The following is a 21924-nucleotide window of genomic DNA, read 5'->3' on the forward strand; positions in this document are numbered from 1 at the left end:
TCCCGCTGCTGCGGCCGACCAGGCGACGGTGTGGGATCGCTCAGCTGCGGCTCCCGCTCCGACGGCCGTTGGAGCTGCTGTCTCCTCCCCTGCCGCCCCTAATGCTGATCGGACCACAGCCCAGTTCAGCACAGCCCGGGGCAGCAGAGTAGAACAGAACAGAACAGAACAGAACAGAACAGAACAGAACAGAACAGAACAGAACAGAACAGAACAGAACAGAATAGAATAGAATAGAATAGAATAGAATAGAATAGAATAGAATATAATAGAATAGAATAGAATAGAATAGAATAGAATAGAATAGAATAGAATAGAATAGAACAGAACATAACAGAATAGAACAGAACAGAACAGAACAGAACAGAACAGAATAGAATAGAACAGAACAGAACAGAACAGAACAGAACAGAAGAATAGAATAGAATAGAATAGAATAGAATAGAATAGAACAGAACAGAATAGAATAGAATAGAAATAGAACAGAACAGAACAGAACAGAACAGAACAGAACAGAATAGAATGGAATATAAATAGAATAGAATGGAATAGAAATAGAACAGAACAGAACAGAATAGAATAGAACAGAACAGAATAGAATAGAATAGAATAGAACAGAACATAACAGAACAGAACAGAATATAATAGAATAGAATAGAACATAACAGAATAGAACAGAACAGAACAGAATAGAATAGAACAGAACAGAACAGAATAGAATAGAATAGAACAGAACAGAATAGAACAGAACAGAACAGAATAGAATAGAATAGAATAGAACAGAACAGAACAGAATAGAAATAGAACAGAATAGAACAGAATAGAAGAATAGAATAGAACAGAACAGAGCAGAATAGAATAGAATAGAATAGAACAGAATAGAATAGTATAGAATAGAATAGTATAGAATAGAATAGAATAGAATAGAACAGAATAGAATAGAACAGCATGGAATAGAACGGAACAGAACAGAACAGAATAGTTAGTTCATGTTCTGGGTCTCTGGAAAGCGCTAGAGACAACTTCTGTTGTAATAGACGCTATATAAATAAAATTGAATTGAATTGAATTGAATTGAATTGAATTGAATTGAATTGAACAGAATACAATACAATACAACAGAACAGAACAGAATAGAATAGAATAGAATAGAATAGAATAGAATAGAATAGAATAGAACAGAACAGAATAGAATAGAATAGAATAGAATAGAATAGAATAGAATAGAATAGAATAGAATAGAATAGAATAGAACAGAAAAGAATAGAATAGAACAGCACAGAATAGAATAGGTCATATTCTGGGTCTCTGGAAAGTGCCTAGAGACAACTTCTGTTGTAATAGACGCTATATAAATAAAATAGAATAGAATAGAATAAAATACAATAGAATAGAATGAGCTTTATTGGCCAAGTATGAACATGCCAGACAGGGAATTTGTTTTAGTTTTTTTTTTGCTCACTGAACCCAGATTTAAATAGTTACAAACAGTAATAGACAAATGCCTCTTATTAACATATATACAATTTAAAAGTGAAACACTCACAGCCGGTAAAGGAGCAGCCTCAGATGCCGGACAGCACTCCCCCACCACAACACTCACCTGCCCAGTCCCCCCAGCTCTTTTAATTTATTTGGTGAATTTAACAATTTTGATGACTGGGATGCAGAAGAAGAGAGAAAAGAAAATAGCCGAGCGGAGCTGAGCGGACTAGAATATCTCCCGTTGCTAAGTCGTATCTCAGGTACGTCCTAGTTACTGGAGAAGTCAACACTGTGTCCCTTGCATAAGGACCTTATGGGACGGTAGTGATTGTTCCAAGTATTAGTCAAACCCTCAGGTGTTACCAAGGAAACTGAGAACGGCTGCAGACGAGAGATTAAATAGTTCGCTCAGCCGCTCAGCTGTGGCTTGTTATAAAACTAATGATTTCAACTGAAAACACATTAAAGCATGAATAACTGATTTAATATTTATGTTTTTTGGTAAGTGACCGTGGTATAAGCGGGATACATTAACATAAATATATGGACGACGCGGGGGCGTGAACCGTCCGACACGAAGCAGAGGACGGTTTGCCTCCGCGAAGTTAATGTACACCTCATTGGGCATTATTCCTTACTTAAATGAAGCCACTCCTCCGAGTCACACCTCACGTTCCTCAAGCTATACTGGCAGACGAGACAGAGTTGCAGCCATTTTTAATTCAAACCTATTAATTAACTGTAATCCGACTGGCAAATATAACTCATTCGAAAGTCTCACTCTAGTCTTTCTCACCCAGCCTGGAAAACCTTGCAGCCAATCATGTTTGTTGTAGTGTACTAACCCTCCTGGACCATACACTGAATTCCTACTTGAATGTTCAGAGCTTCTAACATAAACCACTGACAAAATAATAATTGTAGGTGACTTTAATGTTCATGTAGATGTTGATGGTGATTGCCTTAGGATTGCATTTCACGCTCTATTAGTTTCAATTGGCTTCCATCAGAATGTTGATAAACCAACTCATAACTTTAACCACACCCTCGACCTTGTCCTGACATATGGAAGAGATATTGATCACCTAGTAATCTTCCCACACAATCCTCTCTTAACTGACCATTACTTGATAACATTTGATTTCATACTGCAAGACTACACCCCATCTGAAAAAACTTTTTTTTTCTAGATGTCTGTCAGACAGTGTCATAACCAAATTCAAAGAAGCAATCCCATCAGCACTCTACACAATGCCGTGCCTTAAGACAATTGATGGCTCCTATAATGACTTCAGTCCTACACAAATCGACTTCTTAGTTAGCAGGGCTGCTGACTCATTACGAATCACATTAGATTCTGTTGCTCCCATAAAAATCAAAATAATAAAACTGAAGAAGTCTGCTCCACATCTAAATCCTCCACCTGTCTTTTAGATCCCATCCCTACCAGATTATTTAAAGAAATCCTACCGCTAACCAGCTCCCTCTATTTAGATATGGTTAATCTGTCTCTAACAGGCTATGTACCATATTGTTGTACAACTGTAATAAAAACCCTCCTCAAAAAGCCTACTCCTCATCCAGACATTCTAGCCAACTATAGACCCATATCCAAACTTCTCTTTCTGTCTAACATCCTTGAGAAAGCAGTCGCTAACCAGCTCTGTGATTTTCTACACAAAAATAATCTATATGAGGATTTTCAATCAGGATTTATAACCCATCATAGAACAGAAACTGCTCTGGTTAAAGTTACCAGAATAAATAAATTAGGCTATATAAAATAAATAAATTAGGCTATATAATATAATATGATAATTTGATTGTCACTAATAGTCAATTAAATATGTTTAAGAGATTGCCATATCAAGTATTCACAATTCAAAACTTTTATTGGTTTAACACAAGTCCTGCACCTTTATGTATGCAAATTAGCCATGTGCGCCAGCACAGCGCAACGAGGCTTTTCCGCAGTTAATAACACGAACAGCCAGGCGCGCAACAGGTTGCACGAAGAAAGCCTGTCTGCACTCCTGTTTGTGGACCTAGACCAGGCCCCCAGTCTCGCGCTCAGCAGGCACGCCGATTTTTTCCAGTGGCCAGCCGCGGTACTGCAACAAAAAATCCCATGGGGCCCAGAAAGCTTTTTTCCCATAGACCGCAATAGTAAAAGAGAAGCCTCTAAAACTGTTCACAGGAAACCTCCAGCTGTAATCACCACCAATTACTAATCTTTGTATTCTATATTTTTAAGTCATGGACTTTATATCCGTCAAAAATGTTTTATAACGGCCAGAAAAGTCAAAGAAAAGTCTCTTTCTGGGCGTGACGTCACGGCTTTGTCCGTGCACTCGCAAAGCGCGGTCGTGTGTGTCTCGGGAACGAGCATGTTAGCCGTTCGGCGGAATAATCACTCAGAAAAGTGGAAAACACGGCTCAAAGGTGTGTTCTTGTGGCCTCTTAATTTTTTTTTCCATGACAAAAGACATTGGGTTTATAATTAAACCTCAGTAAACGAGGGGGAGCTGCTCTGATCAGTGTTGAGCAGCAGCTGAGCAGGAGACCCTCTGTCATTCATTGAGCTGGAGCTGCGCGCTATGGCACAGAGCTCAGGTGGGACGCTCAGGTCACACTCGGTCTAAACGCCCTGACCAGGGGGATCACAGACGGAAATGTTTAATAGCAAGAATAATAATGGTTTGTCATTCTTGTACTTAAACATTTCCGTTGTAGCCAACGGTGTATGGTTTGTGAAAATAAGATATCAGGCAGGAATAACACTTAATGTGAGCCCAGAAGCTGTAAAAGAATCAGAGAAAATGCAAAGTTAATTACGCCTAACATTCGGACTGCACGATCATTAATAGACAAAAAGATTTACCCAAAGGTATATAGATAAATAGCATATGACAGCTTGTGTTATTGTCGGGAATCCCATGTGTTTTTTTGTTTGTTTGTTTGTTTTTATAAAGATGACTCGTTTTATCCTTACTCAAAAAAATTAAACTCCACAAATTAACCACATTTAAACATAATATTTGACATATTTAAACATAATACTTGACAAAACTTGTAATACAAAAAATATTTGTCTTAATGTAAGTAATAAACTTGGGAAGTTTCATGGTGATACCTGCTATTTACATTTTTACCCTATTTTAGCCTATTAACCTGGGGTGTCTCATCTTAAATAAAAATGACTCGTTTTATCTTTAATTAAAAAAAACACACAAATGAACCATGTATAGTCTATAACCATGACTTTGAGAACAGCATCGGTTGATTTGCCCTATAAATCCCTAATTTCATTGTGTACATCTATCATTACCGGTCTGAAGGACTCATGAGCGCGCAGCGCTTGTCCAGAGCGCGCAGCGCTCGTTCACATTGCCCCGGGGCATGATGGGAGGCCCCAGAGCATCATGGGAGGTGACTCAACTGCGCATGCTCTATGGGCCCGTGTACCAGGAAGTAAACCAGGAAGTCAGAAATTTTTTCGGCGGATGCGCTGGGTGAGCAAACTCCATTGAAATGAATGGGCGGCCATTTTCGATCCTGTATCCAGTTATATAATACATCCATGACCTAGACGGACCTCCTCTGGACAAATTCGACCCGGTTCCATTTCTCAGAAGCACAAGAAGTCGAGAAATGCCCCCCCCCCCCCCCCCCCCCCCCCCCAAAAAAAAAAAAAAAAAAAAAAAACTGGGTTTGTATGTGTATATATGTATGTCTATGCGTATTGTAACAGATGCAAGCATTCATTACGTGTTAATTTAGTGTTTTCATGCAAAGGGTTTTGATATTTTTATAATGAATTTTATTTGGTTATTTTGTATACTTCCGTGTTTTAAGTGCAAGCTTTTATTTTGAAAACCGGAACATGAGTTGGCTCTCGCTCTCACTGGCGGGAACGAGCAGCAGCTTCACGAGACGGTCTGGCAAGCAAACTCTCGAATTAAGTTAATTTATTAAGGATATTAACAACTTCAAGGACTTAAGTCACCAAGGACTTTACTTTCTCTCATCCATGTATGCAGCCAACGAGGTTCGTTTTGTTTATCATTTTGTTTATTCATTCATTGTGTGATTTGTGTCAGCCTTTGTCACTAATACAGGGCTTTCACGTGACGTCACCAAACGCGGAAGTCGCCATTACGGAGATATACCCCCCACTCCCCAGACCAAAACAAAGCCAGAGCGTATGAGAGACTGCACATTTCTGCTCCTTCATAAACCGTAATCACAATCCGCGTGGAAAATGGTCAATTATTGCTGTGTGTACGGTTGTACAAATCGGTCGGACCGAGAAAAACACCTGGAGTTTTACAGACTTCCAAAAGTTATCACAAATCAGGGAGATACTTGCTGAAACTTATCAGAAGAAAGGAGACGTCTGTGGCTTGCTGCACTGAAACAGAACTTCACGGGCAAGAATCTTGACAACATTCGTGTTTGTTCTTCACATTTCTTGTCAGGTAAGTGAAAAATAAATATAATATAATAATCTACTGTATATTTAGCGTTATTGCTCGCCATGATTTATTCATTTCATAGCCTTACAACAGAGTTTCTCAAACTAAATTTCTAGCACCCTACTCTGCCAGTGTATGGGCTTGGGGAAAAAATGAGGTAATTCACGATGTCAGGATATTTAATCGTTGGCAGAATAGTCGGGTCATCCGTGGTCCACGTTGTTTGCTCCAGCTCGTACGGATCATGGCCACCTAAAAGGTTTAATTTCTCTTTATACCTCGCCCTTTCTGGAGGACCAAGTCCTTCCCGGTATCTGGTATCTTCCCCACGTTTTGCCGGGGTTTTCCGTGGTTTTGACATGGTCAAATTTTACATTTAGCCGCTTTGTTGTTGTTGTTCAACCTCCAGCCCTCCACAGCCTCCACTCTGCCTACAAATAATGCCGCCGCTATGGCTACCGGGTCGCGGTACCGCCCATTTCGTGACGTCGGTGAAAACCCTGTATACTGTGTATTATATGTTTAAGTTTTCACGGTTTTGGGAGGTTTAAGAAGATGAACCCAAGAATAAACCCGTTAAAGAAAACCTGCGTCTCGTCGTGCTTTGGGAGGAGTTACAGTGAAAACTCGGGACTGTTCATCGACGTCGGAGGTGAAGCTATCCCAAGACAAGTCAAGCCAGATCCCGCAGCCTGCTCGTGTCCAGTGTGCATCGCAGTCGTGGTCAAGCTGTCAATCACGCGCCCAGCTTGTGGGCATTGAACACCTGCAGCGACCGTAGCAAAGATATGCAGATAAGTGAGATGCACACACGAACAGAAAAAGAAGACACGAACTGAATCAGAGACTTTCAAGGGAACATTTAAAGCAGGGGTCACCAACCCTGGTCCTCGAGGGCCGGTGTCCCTGCAGGTTTTAGATGTTTCCCTGCTTCATTGCACCATGATACAAGTGACTGTGTCATCAACAGAACTATCCAGACTTTGATGACAAGCTGGTGACGATGATTAATTAGAATCAGGTGTGTTAAAGCAGGGAAACATCTAAAACATGCAGGACACCGGCCCTCGAGGGACCAGGGTTGATGGCCCCTGATTTAAAGGTTTAAACTAAGTGAAGCTGATTCCATGGTGTATTGTGTGATGGTACTATTTACTGCTGTCTTGTGTATTGCATTTGAGTCTTGCATCTAAGGTTATTGAAGCTTATGATTTAAGTTTGGAGTTAAATATTTACATTTTACAGTTAAATGCTTTTGTTTTGAGAGTGAAAGTATTTTCTGCCACTTTAAAGTGTATTTTTGGGAATATACATTGAAGCTTATTTACCTTCTGATATTTAAGTTTATGCTATATTTGGGTTTATATGTGCATTTTAAGCTATTTTAGTACATTATCAGTCAGGAAGTACAGTGAAGAGTATTTTGAATTAGTGAAGTATTTCAACATATATTATTCCATTTCAGCTTAAAGACACTAGACACAGAGTAGACGTTTCCAATTAATGCAGCTTTATTTTACGTTCATATATTACAGTATTACGGTTATTGTTAGTACATTTCTTATTTACTCAGAGTATTTGAGTTAACAATTCAGCTTACATTTACCACAGCTTAGCCATGTCAGATTAAGGTGAGTCAATACTTAAGGCAGGGCCAGCTGATGATGGAAGTGAAGTCCCTGAACGTCTTCTAAAGGATGATGCGGGCAATGTTGAATCCCGACCAGCAGAAGAAGAACAGCTGCAGAGACACAGCGAGCGTACCCGTACCCTGACAGAGAAGGGAAAAGCTATGCAAGAAGAAAAAATTTAAACATTCAAACAAAGATTCAATTACTCTTACAATAAATGGAGAACACACGTAAAACTCTCCAAGAAGGTGTTATCACAGACTACAGAGGCATTTTCAGAGTGTTTACTGCGAGATATCCTTCGTGATGTCGAGGTCCTTTCAGGAGACGTTCACTGTAACAGATGCAAGCATTCATTACGTGTTAATTTAATGTTTTCATGCAAAGGGTTTTGATATTTTTATAATTAATTTTATTTGGTTATTTTGTATACTTCCGTGTTTTAAGCGCAAGCTTTTATTTTGAAAACCGGAACATGAGTCGGCCCCGCTTTCACTGGCGGGAACGAGCAGCAGCTTCACGAGATGGTCTGGCAAGCAAACTCTCGATTTAAGTTAATTTATTAAGTATATTCGCAACTTCAAAGACTGTTAAGGACAAGGACTTAAGTCACCAAGGACTTTCTCCCATTCATGCATGCAGCCAACGAGGTTCGTTTTGTTTATCATTTTGTTTATTCATTCATTTGTGTGATTTGTGTCAGCCTTTTGTCTCTAATACTGTGTATTATATGTTTAAGTTTTCACGGTTTTTGGGAGGTTCAAGAAGATGAACCCAAGAATAAACCCGTCAAAGAAAACCTGCGTCTCGTCGTGCTTTGGGAGGAGTAACAGTGAAAACTCGGGACTGTTCATCGACGTCGGAGGTGAAGCTATCCCAAGACAAGTGAAGCAAGATCCCGCAGCTCGTGTCCAGTGTGCATCGCAGTCGTGGTCGAGATGTCAATCACGCGCCCAGCCTGTGGGCATTGAACACCTGCAGCGACCGTAGCAAAGATATGCAGATAAGTGAGATGCATACACGAACAGAAAAAGAAGACACGAACTGAATCAGAGACTTTCAAGGGAACATTTAAAGGTTTAAACTAAGTGAAGCTGATTCCATGGTGTATTGTGTGATGGTACTATTTACTGCTGTCTTGTGTATTGCATTTGAGTCTTGCATCTAAGGTTATTGATGCTTATGATTTAAGTTTGGAGTTAAATATTTAAATTTTACAGTTAAATGCTTTTGTTTTGAGAGTGAAAGTATTTTCTGCCACTTTAAAGTGTATTTTTGGGAATTTACATTGAAGCTTATTTAACTTCTGATATTTAAGTTTATGCTATATTTTGGTTTATATGTGCATTTTAAGCTATTTTAGTACATTATCAGTCAGAAGTACAGTGAAGAGTATTTTGAATTAGTGAAGTATTTCAACATATATTATTCCATTTCAACTTAAAGACACTAGACACAGAGTAAATGTTTCCAATTAATGCAGCTTTATTTTACGTTCATATTTTACAGTTATTGTTAGTACATTTCTTATTTACTCAGAGTATTTGAGTTAATAATTCAGCTTACATTTACCACAGCTTAGCCATGTCAGATTCTAGTGAGTCAATACTTAAGGCAGGGCCAGCTGATGATGGAAGTGAAGTCCCTGAACGTCTTCTAAAGGATGATGCGGGCAATGTTGAATCCCGACCAGCAGAAGAAGAACAGCTGCAGAGACACAGCGAGCGTACCCGTACCCTGACAGAGAAGGGAAAAGCTATGCAAGAAGAAAAAATTAAAACACTCAAACAAAGATTCAATTACTCTTACAATAAATGGAGAACACATGTAAAACTCTCCAAGAAGGTGTTATCACAGACTACCGAGGCGTTTTCAGAGTGTTTACTGCGAGATATCCTTCGTGATGTCGAGGTCCTCTCAGCAGACGTTCACCGTGTCTATGAAGACCTGCGCCGAGTCTCAACTCCAGACCAAGACGTACGAAGAACAGTAGATATCTGCACACAAGTTTCGGATTTCATCATTGCTAAGGTCACAGCTTACCTGGATGGGAAGCTCCCACATGAAGATGAGCCAGATTGGCCGGAAGCTGGTTCTCTTTGGAACTCTACTATAAGTGAATTGGATTCTGTCACTTCCTTTCTGAAGGGTCCTTCAGAGCGTTCAAATGCATCTTCTTTAAAGCACCAAGAAGCTGTCGCACAGGCTGCAGCAAGCCAAGCTGTTCTGAAAGTGTTGGAAGAACAACAAAGAGAACAATTGGAATTGCAGCATTTGGAGGCAGAAGCCAATAAGAAGATAGCAGCTCAAGAGATAGTAGACATGAAGCGACGCCAACAGAAGGAACAAGAAGAAATTCAGTGGAGGATTAAAAGAGAAGAAGAGGCAGCTGAAATTAAAGCCAAGCTTGAAGAAAAGCGAATAAAGATTAAAAGTTTAGAAACAGTAGAAGAGTTCAATGCTGCACGAGCAAAGTGTGAAGTGTACAACCAAGGGCTAAATATCCATGAAGAGCCGCAGAAGGTCCTGGCAGCAGATCGCAAGCCATCACTTCCTGAGAGAGGTCCTCAGGTGTCTGCACCTCAAGCTTCTCAACCAACAGCTACGCCAGCTAATCCAACCACATTAGAGCTCATTAAAATGCTTTCAGATGCAATGAGTGCGAGTCGTATACCTGTTCCAGAACCTGCAATATTCACCGGTGATCCGTTAAAGTACAGCGACTGGAAGCTGTCATTCCAAACGTTGATCGACCAGAAGAACATCAGGGAGAGGGAAAAGATATACTACCTTCGCAGGTATGTGAGCGGACAACCCAAGAATGCACTCGATGGTTACTTCCTTCTTGGAACCGAGTCAGCCTACACTGCTGCATGGGAGCTGTTGGAGGAAAGATATGGAAACCCATTCACAGTCGCTAAAGCATACAGAGATAAGCTACACGCATGGCCCAGGATTGGAGTCAAAGACAACACTGAGCTCAGAGAGTTTTCCGACTTTCTTCGCAGTTGTGAAGCTGCCATGCTACACCTCAAGGCACTGGAGATCTTGAACGACTGCAATGAAAATAGAAACATTCTTGCAAAGTTACCTGACTGGCTAATTGCTAGATGGAACCGGAAAGTCATGGACATGGAAGAAGAGAACGGCCAGTTCCCGAGCTTCAGTCAGTTTGTCAAGTTCCTCTCAAGAGAAGCAAAGATCGCCTGTAACCCAGTTACATCCCTGCATTCACTCAAGCAAAATGAAGCTGAAAGGGCAGAGCAACCAGCAAGCAACATGCAGAAGCAGCTGACTGTGAACGCAAAGGCTCTAACTACATGTTCCAATGAGCAGGCCGCCAAAACATGTCTGTTCTGCAAGAAAACCGGCCACACCTTGCATGTATGCAGAAAGCTCTTGAACGAAGAAGTCTCAGACAGAGTTAAGTTCATCAAAGGCGAGAAGCTGTGTTTCGGTTGTCTTGAAGCAGGCCATCAATCTAAGACTTGCAGCAATAGGAGTGTCTGTGGCACTTGCAAGAAGCGTCACCCTACTTGCCTGCATGAAGAAAGAGACAAAGGAGAGCGAAAGACACCACAAGTCCAACACAGACAAGACCAGTCAAGCAACCAAAATGAAGAAAGGAATAAGAAAAGGACTCGAGCTGAGCAGGATAACGAGACAATCACAGCCTCTACACACAGAGTTATCCAACAAGAACCTGGTGTGCAAACAGCCGCAATAGTTCCAGTCTGGCTCTCATCTGCCACTTATCCAGCAGAAGAGGTGCTCGTTTACGCTCTGTTGGACTCACAAAGTGACACAACGTTTGTACTCAGTGAAGTTGCAGACGCTCTATATGCAGAGAAAGACCAGGTCAAGTTAAAGCTCTCAACTATGACTTCAACTACAGTAGTACAGTCTCAAAGAGTGAAGAACCTGCAGGTTCGAGGCTTTCACTCGGACAAAAGAATCTCCTTACCACCATCCTACACGCGTGACGTCATTCCCGCCAACAGAACTCACATCCCCACCAAAGAAACTGCTAAGTCTTGGTCCCATTTAGAGCACCTGAAAGAATACATCGCACCTCTGCAGAGCTGTGAAGTCGGCCTTCTCATTGGCTACAACTGTTCACAAGCCCTACTCCCAAGAGAAGTCGTGGCTGGTCAAGCCAATCAGCCTTTCGCGCAACGCACTGACCTGGGGTGGAGTATCATAGGCCATGGGAATCCCTGTGTGGAGTTTGAAGACGCAGTCGGCATCAGTCATCGCGTAGTCACCATGCAAGTCTCACCAGACATTGAGTCTCCTGTCAACCTGAAGGCTGAAGTTCATTACGTGAACAGATGCAAGGTCAAAGAGGTCACTCCTTCAGACATCATCAAGATCCCTGAGTCAGACTTCCCAGAAAGAGCTGGAGAAGAAGATCCCATTTCTCAAGATGACCTCAAGTTCCTGTCCATGAGAGAAAATGTATTTGAAAGAGACGATGGTCACCTCGAAATGCCATTGCCGTTTAAGGAGGAGAAACCTAAACTGCCTGACAACAAGATGTGTGCAGAGCAGCTCAAGACTTCAAATTGGTTCTCTGGTCCTGAGTTTCTATGGCAGCAAGAACTACCGCATAGAGAAAGCAAGGTGGGAGAAGTTAAAGATGATGATCCTGAACTTCGCAAGGCTACAGTGCTGAACACAAAGGCAAAGGAAGACAGGTCATTGTTGAACCGCCTTGAGAAGTTCTCTGACTGGTCAAGGGCAGTACAAGCAGTTTCCAGACTGAAGAGACTGATCAAAGAACACAAAGGTGTGAAAGAAAGAACCAATGAGAGTACGAGCTTAGAAGAAAGAAAGGAAGCAGAACTTACCATTGTCAAACTGGTCCAAGAAGAAGCATTCTCCGTTGAGATCAAGGATCTGAAAGGAAAAGGAGATCAAACAAAGACAAAACACAACAAACTCTTCAAGTTGAATCCAATACTGGATGAAGATGGAGTCCTGAGAGTGGGCAGACGCTTAAGTCAAGCCGCGCTACACCCACACGATGATGAAGCCCCTCGCAGCGAGTGGAAGCTGGCCAGAGTCTACAAAGTCTTCCCATCATCAGACGGCAGAGTGAGAAAGGTCAAACTATTAGTTATCAACACAATACATGACACAAAGGGTAAACCTAAAGTTAAGACAGTTTTGCTTGATAGACCCATACAGAAGTCCATCACATTACTTGAAGCAGAATAGAATTTATAATACTTGAATTATTACAGTTAATGGTTCAAGGTTGATATTTAACTTGCAACAGTTTTGTTCTAAGTTTAGTGAAATCCCACATTAAGTATGATGTGATTTGGTGGGAGTGTAACAGATGCAAGCATTCATTACGTGTTAATTTAATGTTTTCATGCAAAGGGTTTTGATATTTTTATAATTAATTTTATTTGGTTATTTTGTATACTTCCGTGTTTTAAGCGCAAGCTTTTATTTTGAAAACCGGAACATGAGTCGGCCCCGCTTTCACTGGCGGGAACGAGCAGCAGCTTCACGAGATGGTCTGGCAAGCAAACTCTCGATTTAAGTTAATTTATTAAGTATATTCGCAACTTCAAAGACTGTTAAGGACAAGGACTTAAGTCACCAAGGACTTTCTCCCATTCATGCATGCAGCCAACGAGGTTCGTTTTGTTTATCATTTTGTTTATTCATTCATTTGTGTGATTTGTGTCAGCCTTTTGTCTCTAATACTGTGTATTATATGTTTAAGTTTTCACGGTTTTTGGGAGGTTCAAGAAGATGAACCCAAGAATAAACCCGTCAAAGAAAACCTGCGTCTCGTCGTGCTTTGGGAGGAGTAACATTCACCGTGTCTATGAAGACCTGCGCCGAGTCTCAACTCCAGACCAAGACATACGAAGAACAGTAGATATCTGCACACAAGTTTCGGATTTCATCATTGCTAAGGTCACAGCTTACCTGGATGGGAAGCTCCCACATGAAGATGAGCCAGATTGGCCGGAAGCTGGTTCTCTTTGGAACTCTACTATAAGTGAATTGGATTCTGTCACTTCCTTTCTGAAGGGTCCCTCAGAGCGTTCAAATGCATCTTCTTTAAAGCACCAAGAAGCTGTCGCACAGGCTGCAGCAAGCTAAGCCGTTCTGAAAGTGTTGGAAGAACAACAAAGAGAACAATTGGAATTGCAGCATCTGGAGGCAGAAGCCAATAAGAAGATAGCAGCTCAAGAGATAGCAGACATGAAGCGACGCTAACAGAAGGAACAAGAAGAAATTCAGTGGAGGATTAAAAGAGAAGAAGAGGCAGCTGAAATTAAAGCCAAGCTTGAAGAAACACGATTAAAGATAAAAAATTTAGAAACAGTCAAAGAGTTCAATGCTGCACGAGCAAAGTGTGAAGTGTACAACCAAGGGCTAAATATCCATGAAGAGCCACAGGATGTCCTGGTAGCAGATCGCAAGCCATCACTTCCTGAGAGAGGTCCTCAGGTGTCTGTACCTCAAGCTTCTCAACCAACAGCTACGCCAGCTAATCCAACCACATTAGAGCTCATTAAAATGCTCTCGGATGCAATGAGTGCGAGTCGTATACCTGTTCCAGAACCTGCAATATTCATCGGTGATCCGTTAAAGTACAGTGACTGGAAGTTGTCATTCCAAACGTTGATCGACCAGAAAGAACATCAGGGAGAGGGAAAAGATATACTACCTTCGCAGGTATGTGAGCGGACAACCCAAGAATGCACTCGATGGTTACTTCCTTCTTGGAACCGATTCAGCCTATGCTGCTGCATGGGAGCTGTTGGAGGAAAGATATGGAAACCCATTCACAGTCGCTAAAGCATACAGAGATAAGCTACACGCATGGCCAGGGTTTGGAGTCAAAGACAACACTGAGCTAAGAGAGTTTTCCGACTTTCTTCGCAGTTGTGAAGCTGCCATGCTACATCTCAAGGCACTGGAGATCTTGAACGACTGCAATGAAAATAGAAACATTCTTGCAAAGTTACCTGACTGGCTAATTGCTAGATGGAACCGGAAAGTCATGGACATGGAAGAAGAGAACGGCCAGTTCCCAAGCTTCAGTCAGTTTGTCACGTTCCTCTCAAGAGAAGCAAAGATCGCCTGTAACCCAGTTACATCCCTGCATTCACTCAAGCAAAATGAAGCTGAAAGGGCAAAGCAACCAGCAAGCAACATGCAGAAGCAGCTGAATGTGAACGCAAAGACTGTAACCACATGTTCCAATGAGCAGGCCGCCAAAACATGTCTGTTCTGCAAGAAAACCGCCACACCTTGCATGTATGCAAAAAGCTCTTGAACAAAGAAGTCTCAGACAGAGTTAAGTTCATCAAAGGCGAGAAGCTGTGTTTCGGTTGTCTTGAAGCAGGCCATTACTCTAAGACTTGCAGCAATAGGAGTGTCTGTGGCACTTGCAAGAAGCGTCACCCTACTTGCCTGCATGAAGAAAAAGACAAAGGAGAGCGAATGACGCCACAAGTCCAACACAATCAAAACCAGTCAAGCAACCAAAATGAAGAAAGGAATAAGGAAAGGACTCGAGCTGAGCAGGATAACGAGACAGTCACAGCCTCTACACACAGAGTTATCCAACAAGAACCTGGTGTGCAAACAGCCGCAATAGTTCCAGTCTGGCTCTCATCTGCCACTTATCCAGCAGAAGAGGTGCTCGTTTACGCTCTGTTGGACTCACAAAGTGACACAACGTTTGTACTCAGTGAAGTTGCAGACGCTCTAGATGCAGAGAAAGACCAGGTCAAGTTAAAGCTCTCAACCATGACTTCAACTACAGTAATACAGTCTCAAAGAGTGAAGAATCTGCAGGTTCGAGGCTTTCACTTAGACAAAAGAATCTCCTTACCACCATCCTACACGCGTGACTTCATTCCCGCCAACAGAACTCACATCCCCACCAAAGAAACCGCTAAGTCTTGGTCCCATTTAGAGCACCTGAAAGAATACATCGCACCTCTGCAGAGCTGTGAAGTCGGCCTTCTCATTGGCTACAACTGTTCACAAGCCTTACTCCCAAGAGAAGTCGTGGCTGGTCAAGCCAATCAGCCTTTCGCACAACGCACTGACCTGGGGTGGAGTATCGTAGGCCATGGGAATCCCTGTGTGGAGTTTGAAGACGCCGTCGGCATCAGTCATCGCGTAGTCACCATGCGAGTCTCACCAGATATCGAGTCTCCTGTCAACCTGAAGGCTGAAGTTCATTACGTGAACAGATGCAAGGTCAAAGAGGTCACTCCTTCAGACATCATCAAGATCCTCGAGTCAGACTTCCCAGAAAGAGCTGGAGAAGAAGATCCCATTTCTCAAGATGACCTCAAGTTCCTGTCCGTGAGAGAAAATGTATCACAAAGAGACGATGGTCACCTCGAAATGCCATTGCCGTTTAAGGAGGAGAAACCTAAACTGCCTGACAAGATGTTTGCAGAGCAGCTCAAGACTTCAAGTTGGTTCTCTGGTCCTGAGTTTCCATGGCAGCAAGAAGTACCGCACAGAGAAAGCATGGTGGGAGAAGTTAAAGATGATGATCCTGAACTTCGCAAGGCTACAGTGCTGAACACAAAGGCAAAGGAAGACAGGACATTGTTGAACCCCCTTGAGAAGTTCTCTGACTGGTCAAGAGCAGTACAAGCAGTTGCCAGACTGAAGAGACTGATCAAAGAACACAAAGGTGTGAAAGAAAGAACCAATGAGAGTACGAGCTTAGAAGAAAGAAAGGAAGCAGAACTTACCATTGTCAAACTGGTCCAAGAAGAAGCATTCTCCGTTGAAATCAAGGATCTGAAAGGAAAAGGAGATCTAACAAAGACAAAACACAACAAACTCTTCAAGTTGAATCCAATACTGGATGAAGATGGAGTCCTGAGAGTGGGAAGTCAAGCCGCACTACACCCACACGATGATGAAACCCCTCGCAGCGAGTGGAAGCTGGCCAGAGTCCACGAAGTCTTCCCATCATCAGATGGCAGAGTGAGAAAGGTCAAACTATTAGTTATCAACACAATACATGACACAAAGGGTAAACCTAAAGTTAAGACAGTTTTGCTTGATAGACCCATACAGAAGGTCATCACATTACTTGGAGCAGAATAGAATGTGTAATACTTGAATTATTACAGATAATGGTTCAAGGTTGATATTTACCTTGCAACAGTTTTGTTCTAAGTTTAGTGAAATCCCACATTAAGTATGATGTGATTTGGTGGGAGTGTAACAGATGCAAGCATTCATTACGTGTTAATTTAGTGTTTTCATGCAAAGGGTTTTGATATTTTTATAATGAATTTTATTTGGTTATTTTGTATACTTCCGTGTTTTAAGCGCAAGCTTTTATTTTGAAAACCGGAACATGAGTTGGCTCTCGCTCTCACTGGCGGGAACGAGCAGCAGCTTCACGAGACGGTCTGGCAAGCAAACTCTCGAATTAAGTTAATTTATTAAGGATATTAACAACTTCAAGGACTTAAGTCACCAAGGACTTTACTTTCTCTCATCCATGTATGCAGCCAACGAGGTTTGTTTTGTTTATCATTTTGTTTATTCATTCATTGTGTGATTTGTGTCAGCCTTTGTCACTAATACTGTGTATTATATGTTTAAGTTTTCACGGTTTTGGGAGGTTTAAGAAGATGAACCCAAGAATAAACCAAGAAAACCTGCGTCTCGTCGTGCTTTGGGAGGAGTTACACGTATGTATGCGTATGTATGCGTATATATATGTATATATATTAAATATAGTAACAATGCACACATATATATATGCCTTAGGTTTCCACCAGTATGGTATTAACCATTAATATGCGTGCAGACAAGGTAAAAAAAAGAGAAAAGGCACATTTGGTCTATTTTAACTTAAGGTAAGAGGCCAGCCTGCTTAATATGGCCTGAACCCACCTGAGAGCTAGTGTTTTTTTTAAATTTTTGTTATTATTATTTTGCGTTATGGCCTGTTATGAGTGTGATTCATGTGTAAGCTGCGTGAACCCACCTGTTGAGAGCCATCATATTTTATTTTCATTTTGCGTGATGACCTGTTATTATGAGTGGAATTTGTGAATGTGTTCACATGTTTTAACACAGCTGCAGCTGTGTTAAAACATAACTTCCTGGATGGTTACATAACGTTAAATAATCAGTCATCATTGTGCAGGCTGAGGATCTGGGCTGAGTGCACTGATTACACGTCTCCGATAGTGGCATTTGTTGTTATAACTGTTATTTGAATGCACAATTCATTTTCATTGTATTTTTTTTATTTATCTAAAAAAATACATTAGCCTATTTTATTTGTTTATTCGTTTCTGCAATGCACTGGCCGTGCGCCAGTGTCTTGTCTGGTATTTATTCATTAAGTGCACCAGTGTGGTGCACATTAATGTCTTTTATTTAGTTTAATTATCGGATTTAATTTGTAAATTGTGCATCGTAATGCACAATTTTGCCTCCTGTTAGTAAAACAACGTGCATCTAAAATGGTTAAAAGTGTGCATGTATTTGTCATAGGCTATAGTAGGCTGATTGTATTGGTTTATTGTATAGGGCAACACTGTTTAAAAAAAAAAGAAAAAAAAAAAAAGAAAACGCGAGTTAGGGACCCCCCCGAATAGGGATGGGTATATTGCACACTGGCTAACAATAACTGGGAAAGGAGACCATATCACCCCAATATTAGCCTCCTTATACTGACTCCCTGTAACAGCCAGAATAGAGTTTAAAGTCCTCCTCCTCACCTATAAAGTCCTGAATGGTCAGGCTCCATCCTACTTCAAAGAACTTAGTTTCCCTACTATCCTGCTAGATCACTGCGCTCACAGAATGCAAGACTACTTCTACAGTCTCCAAAAGCAGAATTGGAGGCAGAGCCTTCAACTTTCAGGCTCCTAATCTCTGGAATAATCTTCCAGTCTTGGTCCGAAAGGCGGGCACACTCTCTGCCTTTAAGAGTAAGCTTAAACCCTTCCTCTACGAAAAATCCTATGCTTAGAGTCAGCTAGCCTGATGTTACTGTGCTTTTTGGATGTTTTGCTGTTTTTCTGTTTCTCTGATCTTGATGTTTTCTGATGCTTGTGTTTTATTTTATGATGTGTGATATCTGATCACTTGTATCTCTGTTATGAGATTACATTTGTTATGATATGACCTTTGTTATGATATGACGCGATACAAATAAATTGAATTGAATTGAATTGAATTGATACTGGTGTTGATGGAACTCAAAATGCATTCACACAGACACACACATATAGGCAATGTAGATGAAGTGGACAATTGAAGTGGACACCTTCATCTGCTCCAAGATTCAAAATCAAACACAAGTTCATTCCAGAGTAAATAAGCTTGCATGACTTGGCCACATGTTATTGGTTGTTTGTGGCATCTCAAAGAGAACATTGCATGGATACAGGCCAGACCTGTGTGGTTTGTTTATTATAAGTAGAATTTGATTCACTAAATGCCTTCATAGGCAGAACATTTGGCTTTTTTTCTTTCTTTTGACCTTCTGTCCATCATTTAGAAGATGTGATTTTTAGAATACCTTATATTGGTTTCGATAAATTAACTTTAGGCATCTATAATAACACTGATCAGTAACACACTATTAGTAATGAATTATAATAATTATTGTATTGAGCTAAGCTTAAGAGTGAACCACAAAGAGCAAATAAAAAAAGAGTAAATTACATTATTTTGCTTTATAATTGTTTATTTTATTGATATGTTGTTGGAAGATGAGTCAACAGCTATTTCATATTCTATGAAGTCTGTCAAAGGTTCCAAACAGATGTAGTCTCTTATTCAGCGCTGTCAGCCTGGAAGAAAAGAAAGAAGATACATTTATTCACCGATTGCAACCCAATATTTGTTGAACTTACATTATAATGTAACAGAATAACACATATTTAAAAAAAAATCAATGAATGGCATTTCCAAAGAGTTATATTAGTGATGCTCTGTGATATTGGCTAAAGCAAATTTAGACCCTTGATCTCTTACCTTTCCATGGTCACGGCTCTTGGCCCTGAGCTTGTTGACCTGAGACTCAGCGATGTCAGCACGCTCCTGAGCTTCCTCCAGTTCATGCTGGACCTTTCTGAGCCTGGACATGTGGGTGTTGGCCTGCTCCTCCTGCGAGGGGAATCGACGCATAAAGCTTAGTTACAACACAACTGTACTAGTGTTTGTCCAAAACTGAAAACTCTATTGACGCATAAGTGGTTAACTTACCGCCTCCTCAGACTGTCTCTTGTAAGCTTTAACTTTGAGCTGCAGCTTGTCCACCAGATCCTGAAGTCTGTGCACATTCTTCTTGTCCTCCTCAGTCTATACAGATAAATGAATGTGAATAATGAACTGCTGAAGCTGAATGAAAGCAGTAGGTTAATTGTTGTTGAAATATCATCTGTATACCTGGTATGTCAGCTCCTTCACTCTCCTCTCATATTTGCGGACTCCTTTAACAGCATCAGCTCCACGCCTCTGTTCAGCATCAACTTCAGACTCCAGCTCACGAACCTGTTTCATGATGACACAGAAGTTAAAGAGTTTTCTTTCATAAAAGAGGATCTATAAATATATTTAAGGAAAATATGGGTATTCTTGTTATACACAAAACATACCCTGGACTCCAGTTTCTGGAGTTGCTTCTTGCCACCCTTCATGGCAAGATTCTCAGCCTCATCCAGACGGTGCTGCAGGTCCTTGACTGTGATCTCCAAGTTCTTCTTCATCCTCTCCAGGTGGGCGCTGGTGTCCTGTTCCTTCTTCAGCTCCTCAGCCATCATAGCAGCCTGAAAGGATGAATATTTTGAAATTAAGCATTCATTAAACATTAAAAAAGAATATATATCTTTTTGAGATGTAAACTTACATCAGTGATAGCCTTTTTGGCTTTCTCCTCAGCATTTCTAGCTTCCTGAACAGTATCCTCCACCTCACCCTGAATCTGCACAAGGTCAGCTTCCAGCTTCTTCTTGGAGTTGATAAGGCTGGTGTTCTGAAGAATTGAACAAGATAGGTGTTTTGAATGTATTTTTGTCACGCATCCTTAGAGCACACGTTTCTGGTTTACTTTGGAAAACTAACCTGGGAGTGAAGCAGGCCGACACGTTCACTAGTATCAACCAACTCCTGCTCAGCCACTTTACGTCCTCTCTCTGTCTGCTCCAGAGCAACTCTCAGCTCCTCAATCTCAGCTAACATCAGACCATTCCTGCGCTCCACCATGGCAACCTGCTCCTTCATGTCTTCCTGTCCCCTGACAGCCTCATCCAGGTGCAGTTGGGCATCCTGACAATGACAGTGAGAGTTAGTCTAAATTGTCTTTACTCCAAAGCTGTTTCATTTAAACTCAGCGTTAACAGCAAACTCACCTTGAGCTGTCCCTGAACATTCCTCAGTTGCTTCTGGGACTCAGCAGCCTGCCTGTTGGCGTGGCTGAGCTGAATCTCCATCTCATTGAGGTCTCCCTCCATCTTCTTCTTGATTCTCAGTGCATCATTCCTGCTCCTGACCTCGGCATCAAGAGTACTCTGCATTGAGTCAATCACCCTCTGGCTGTTTCTCTTGATCTGCTCCATCTCCTCGTCCTTCTCTGCCAGCTTCCTGTCAACCTCACCCTTGACCTGGTTGAGCTCCAGCTGCACACGGAGAATCTTGGACTCCTCATGCTCCAAAGCACCCTTGAATTAATTTACACAGTGACGTTTAATGTTAAAAATTTAATATACGTCTACTGTTAGAGAAAGTTCATTCCAAACTTAAGCACTCACAAACTTATTTGTGTCGCTTGTGACTGCTGGTGCTTATTATTGTCATACCTCAGCTTCCTCCAGTGCAGTCTGAATTTCAATCTTCTCTGTCTCCACACTCTTCTTGGCTTTCTCCAGCTCATGAATGCTCTTTCCAGTCTCACCAAGTTGTTCAGTCAGATCTGAGATCTCCTCTGAAGGTAAAATAGTGCAAAAGAACACATTTGCATTTCTGGAAACTGTTGTACAAGTAGTAGACTATTCAAACCCTTTCAAAATACATTATCATATATGTCTGTAGTCAAAACTGAGCGTACGCTGCAGGTTCTTGTTCTCTCTCTTCATGGTCTCCAGCTGATCCAGTGACTCCTCATAGGAGTTCTTCATCTTGAACAGCTCAGTGCTGAGAGAACGAGCCTCTTTCTGGGCTCCTTCCAGCTCTGCTTGGCCCTCCTCATACTTCTGTTTCCATTCTGCAAGGACCTGGATGTATATAAAGTAGTATAATTTGAATTGGTGTTTGATGTATAGTATATATTTCTTATCAGATTCCAAAGTAATTTT

At 41.3% G+C, this 21924-nt stretch overlaps 1 protein-coding gene across 3 annotated transcripts in view; it reads right to left on the reverse strand.

Annotated features, from left to right (window-relative positions):
• Positions 1-21924, reverse strand: part of LOC133421732 (myosin heavy chain, fast skeletal muscle-like) — a 67277-nt gene that overhangs the window by 34379 nt on the left and 10974 nt on the right. For 2 of the 3 annotated variants that reach the window (XM_061711472.1, XM_061711471.1), the window contains 10 exons: positions 21678-21843; positions 21430-21554; positions 20983-21291; positions 20696-20899; positions 20481-20606; positions 20230-20400; positions 20021-20125; positions 19838-19933; positions 19607-19738; positions 19296-19422 (listed from right to left, as the gene is read on the reverse strand). The exons of the other annotated variant lie outside the window; for it this stretch is intronic. In XM_061711472.1, the coding sequence (XP_061567456.1) occupies positions 19405-19422; positions 19607-19738; positions 19838-19933; positions 20021-20125; positions 20230-20400; positions 20481-20606; positions 20696-20899; positions 20983-21291; positions 21430-21554; positions 21678-21843 (1452 nt within the window). In that variant the 3' untranslated portion in view covers positions 19296-19404. Of the gene's footprint in view, positions 1-19295; positions 19423-19606; positions 19739-19837; positions 19934-20020; positions 20126-20229; positions 20401-20480; positions 20607-20695; positions 20900-20982; positions 21292-21429; positions 21555-21677; positions 21844-21924 lie in introns of those variants that run through there. 3 annotated transcript variants of the gene reach the window in all.

The sequence above is a fragment of the Cololabis saira genome, chromosome 21 (genome assembly GCF_033807715.1).
Source record: "Cololabis saira isolate AMF1-May2022 chromosome 21, fColSai1.1, whole genome shotgun sequence".
Lineage (NCBI taxonomy): Eukaryota > Metazoa > Chordata > Actinopteri > Beloniformes > Belonidae > Cololabis > Cololabis saira.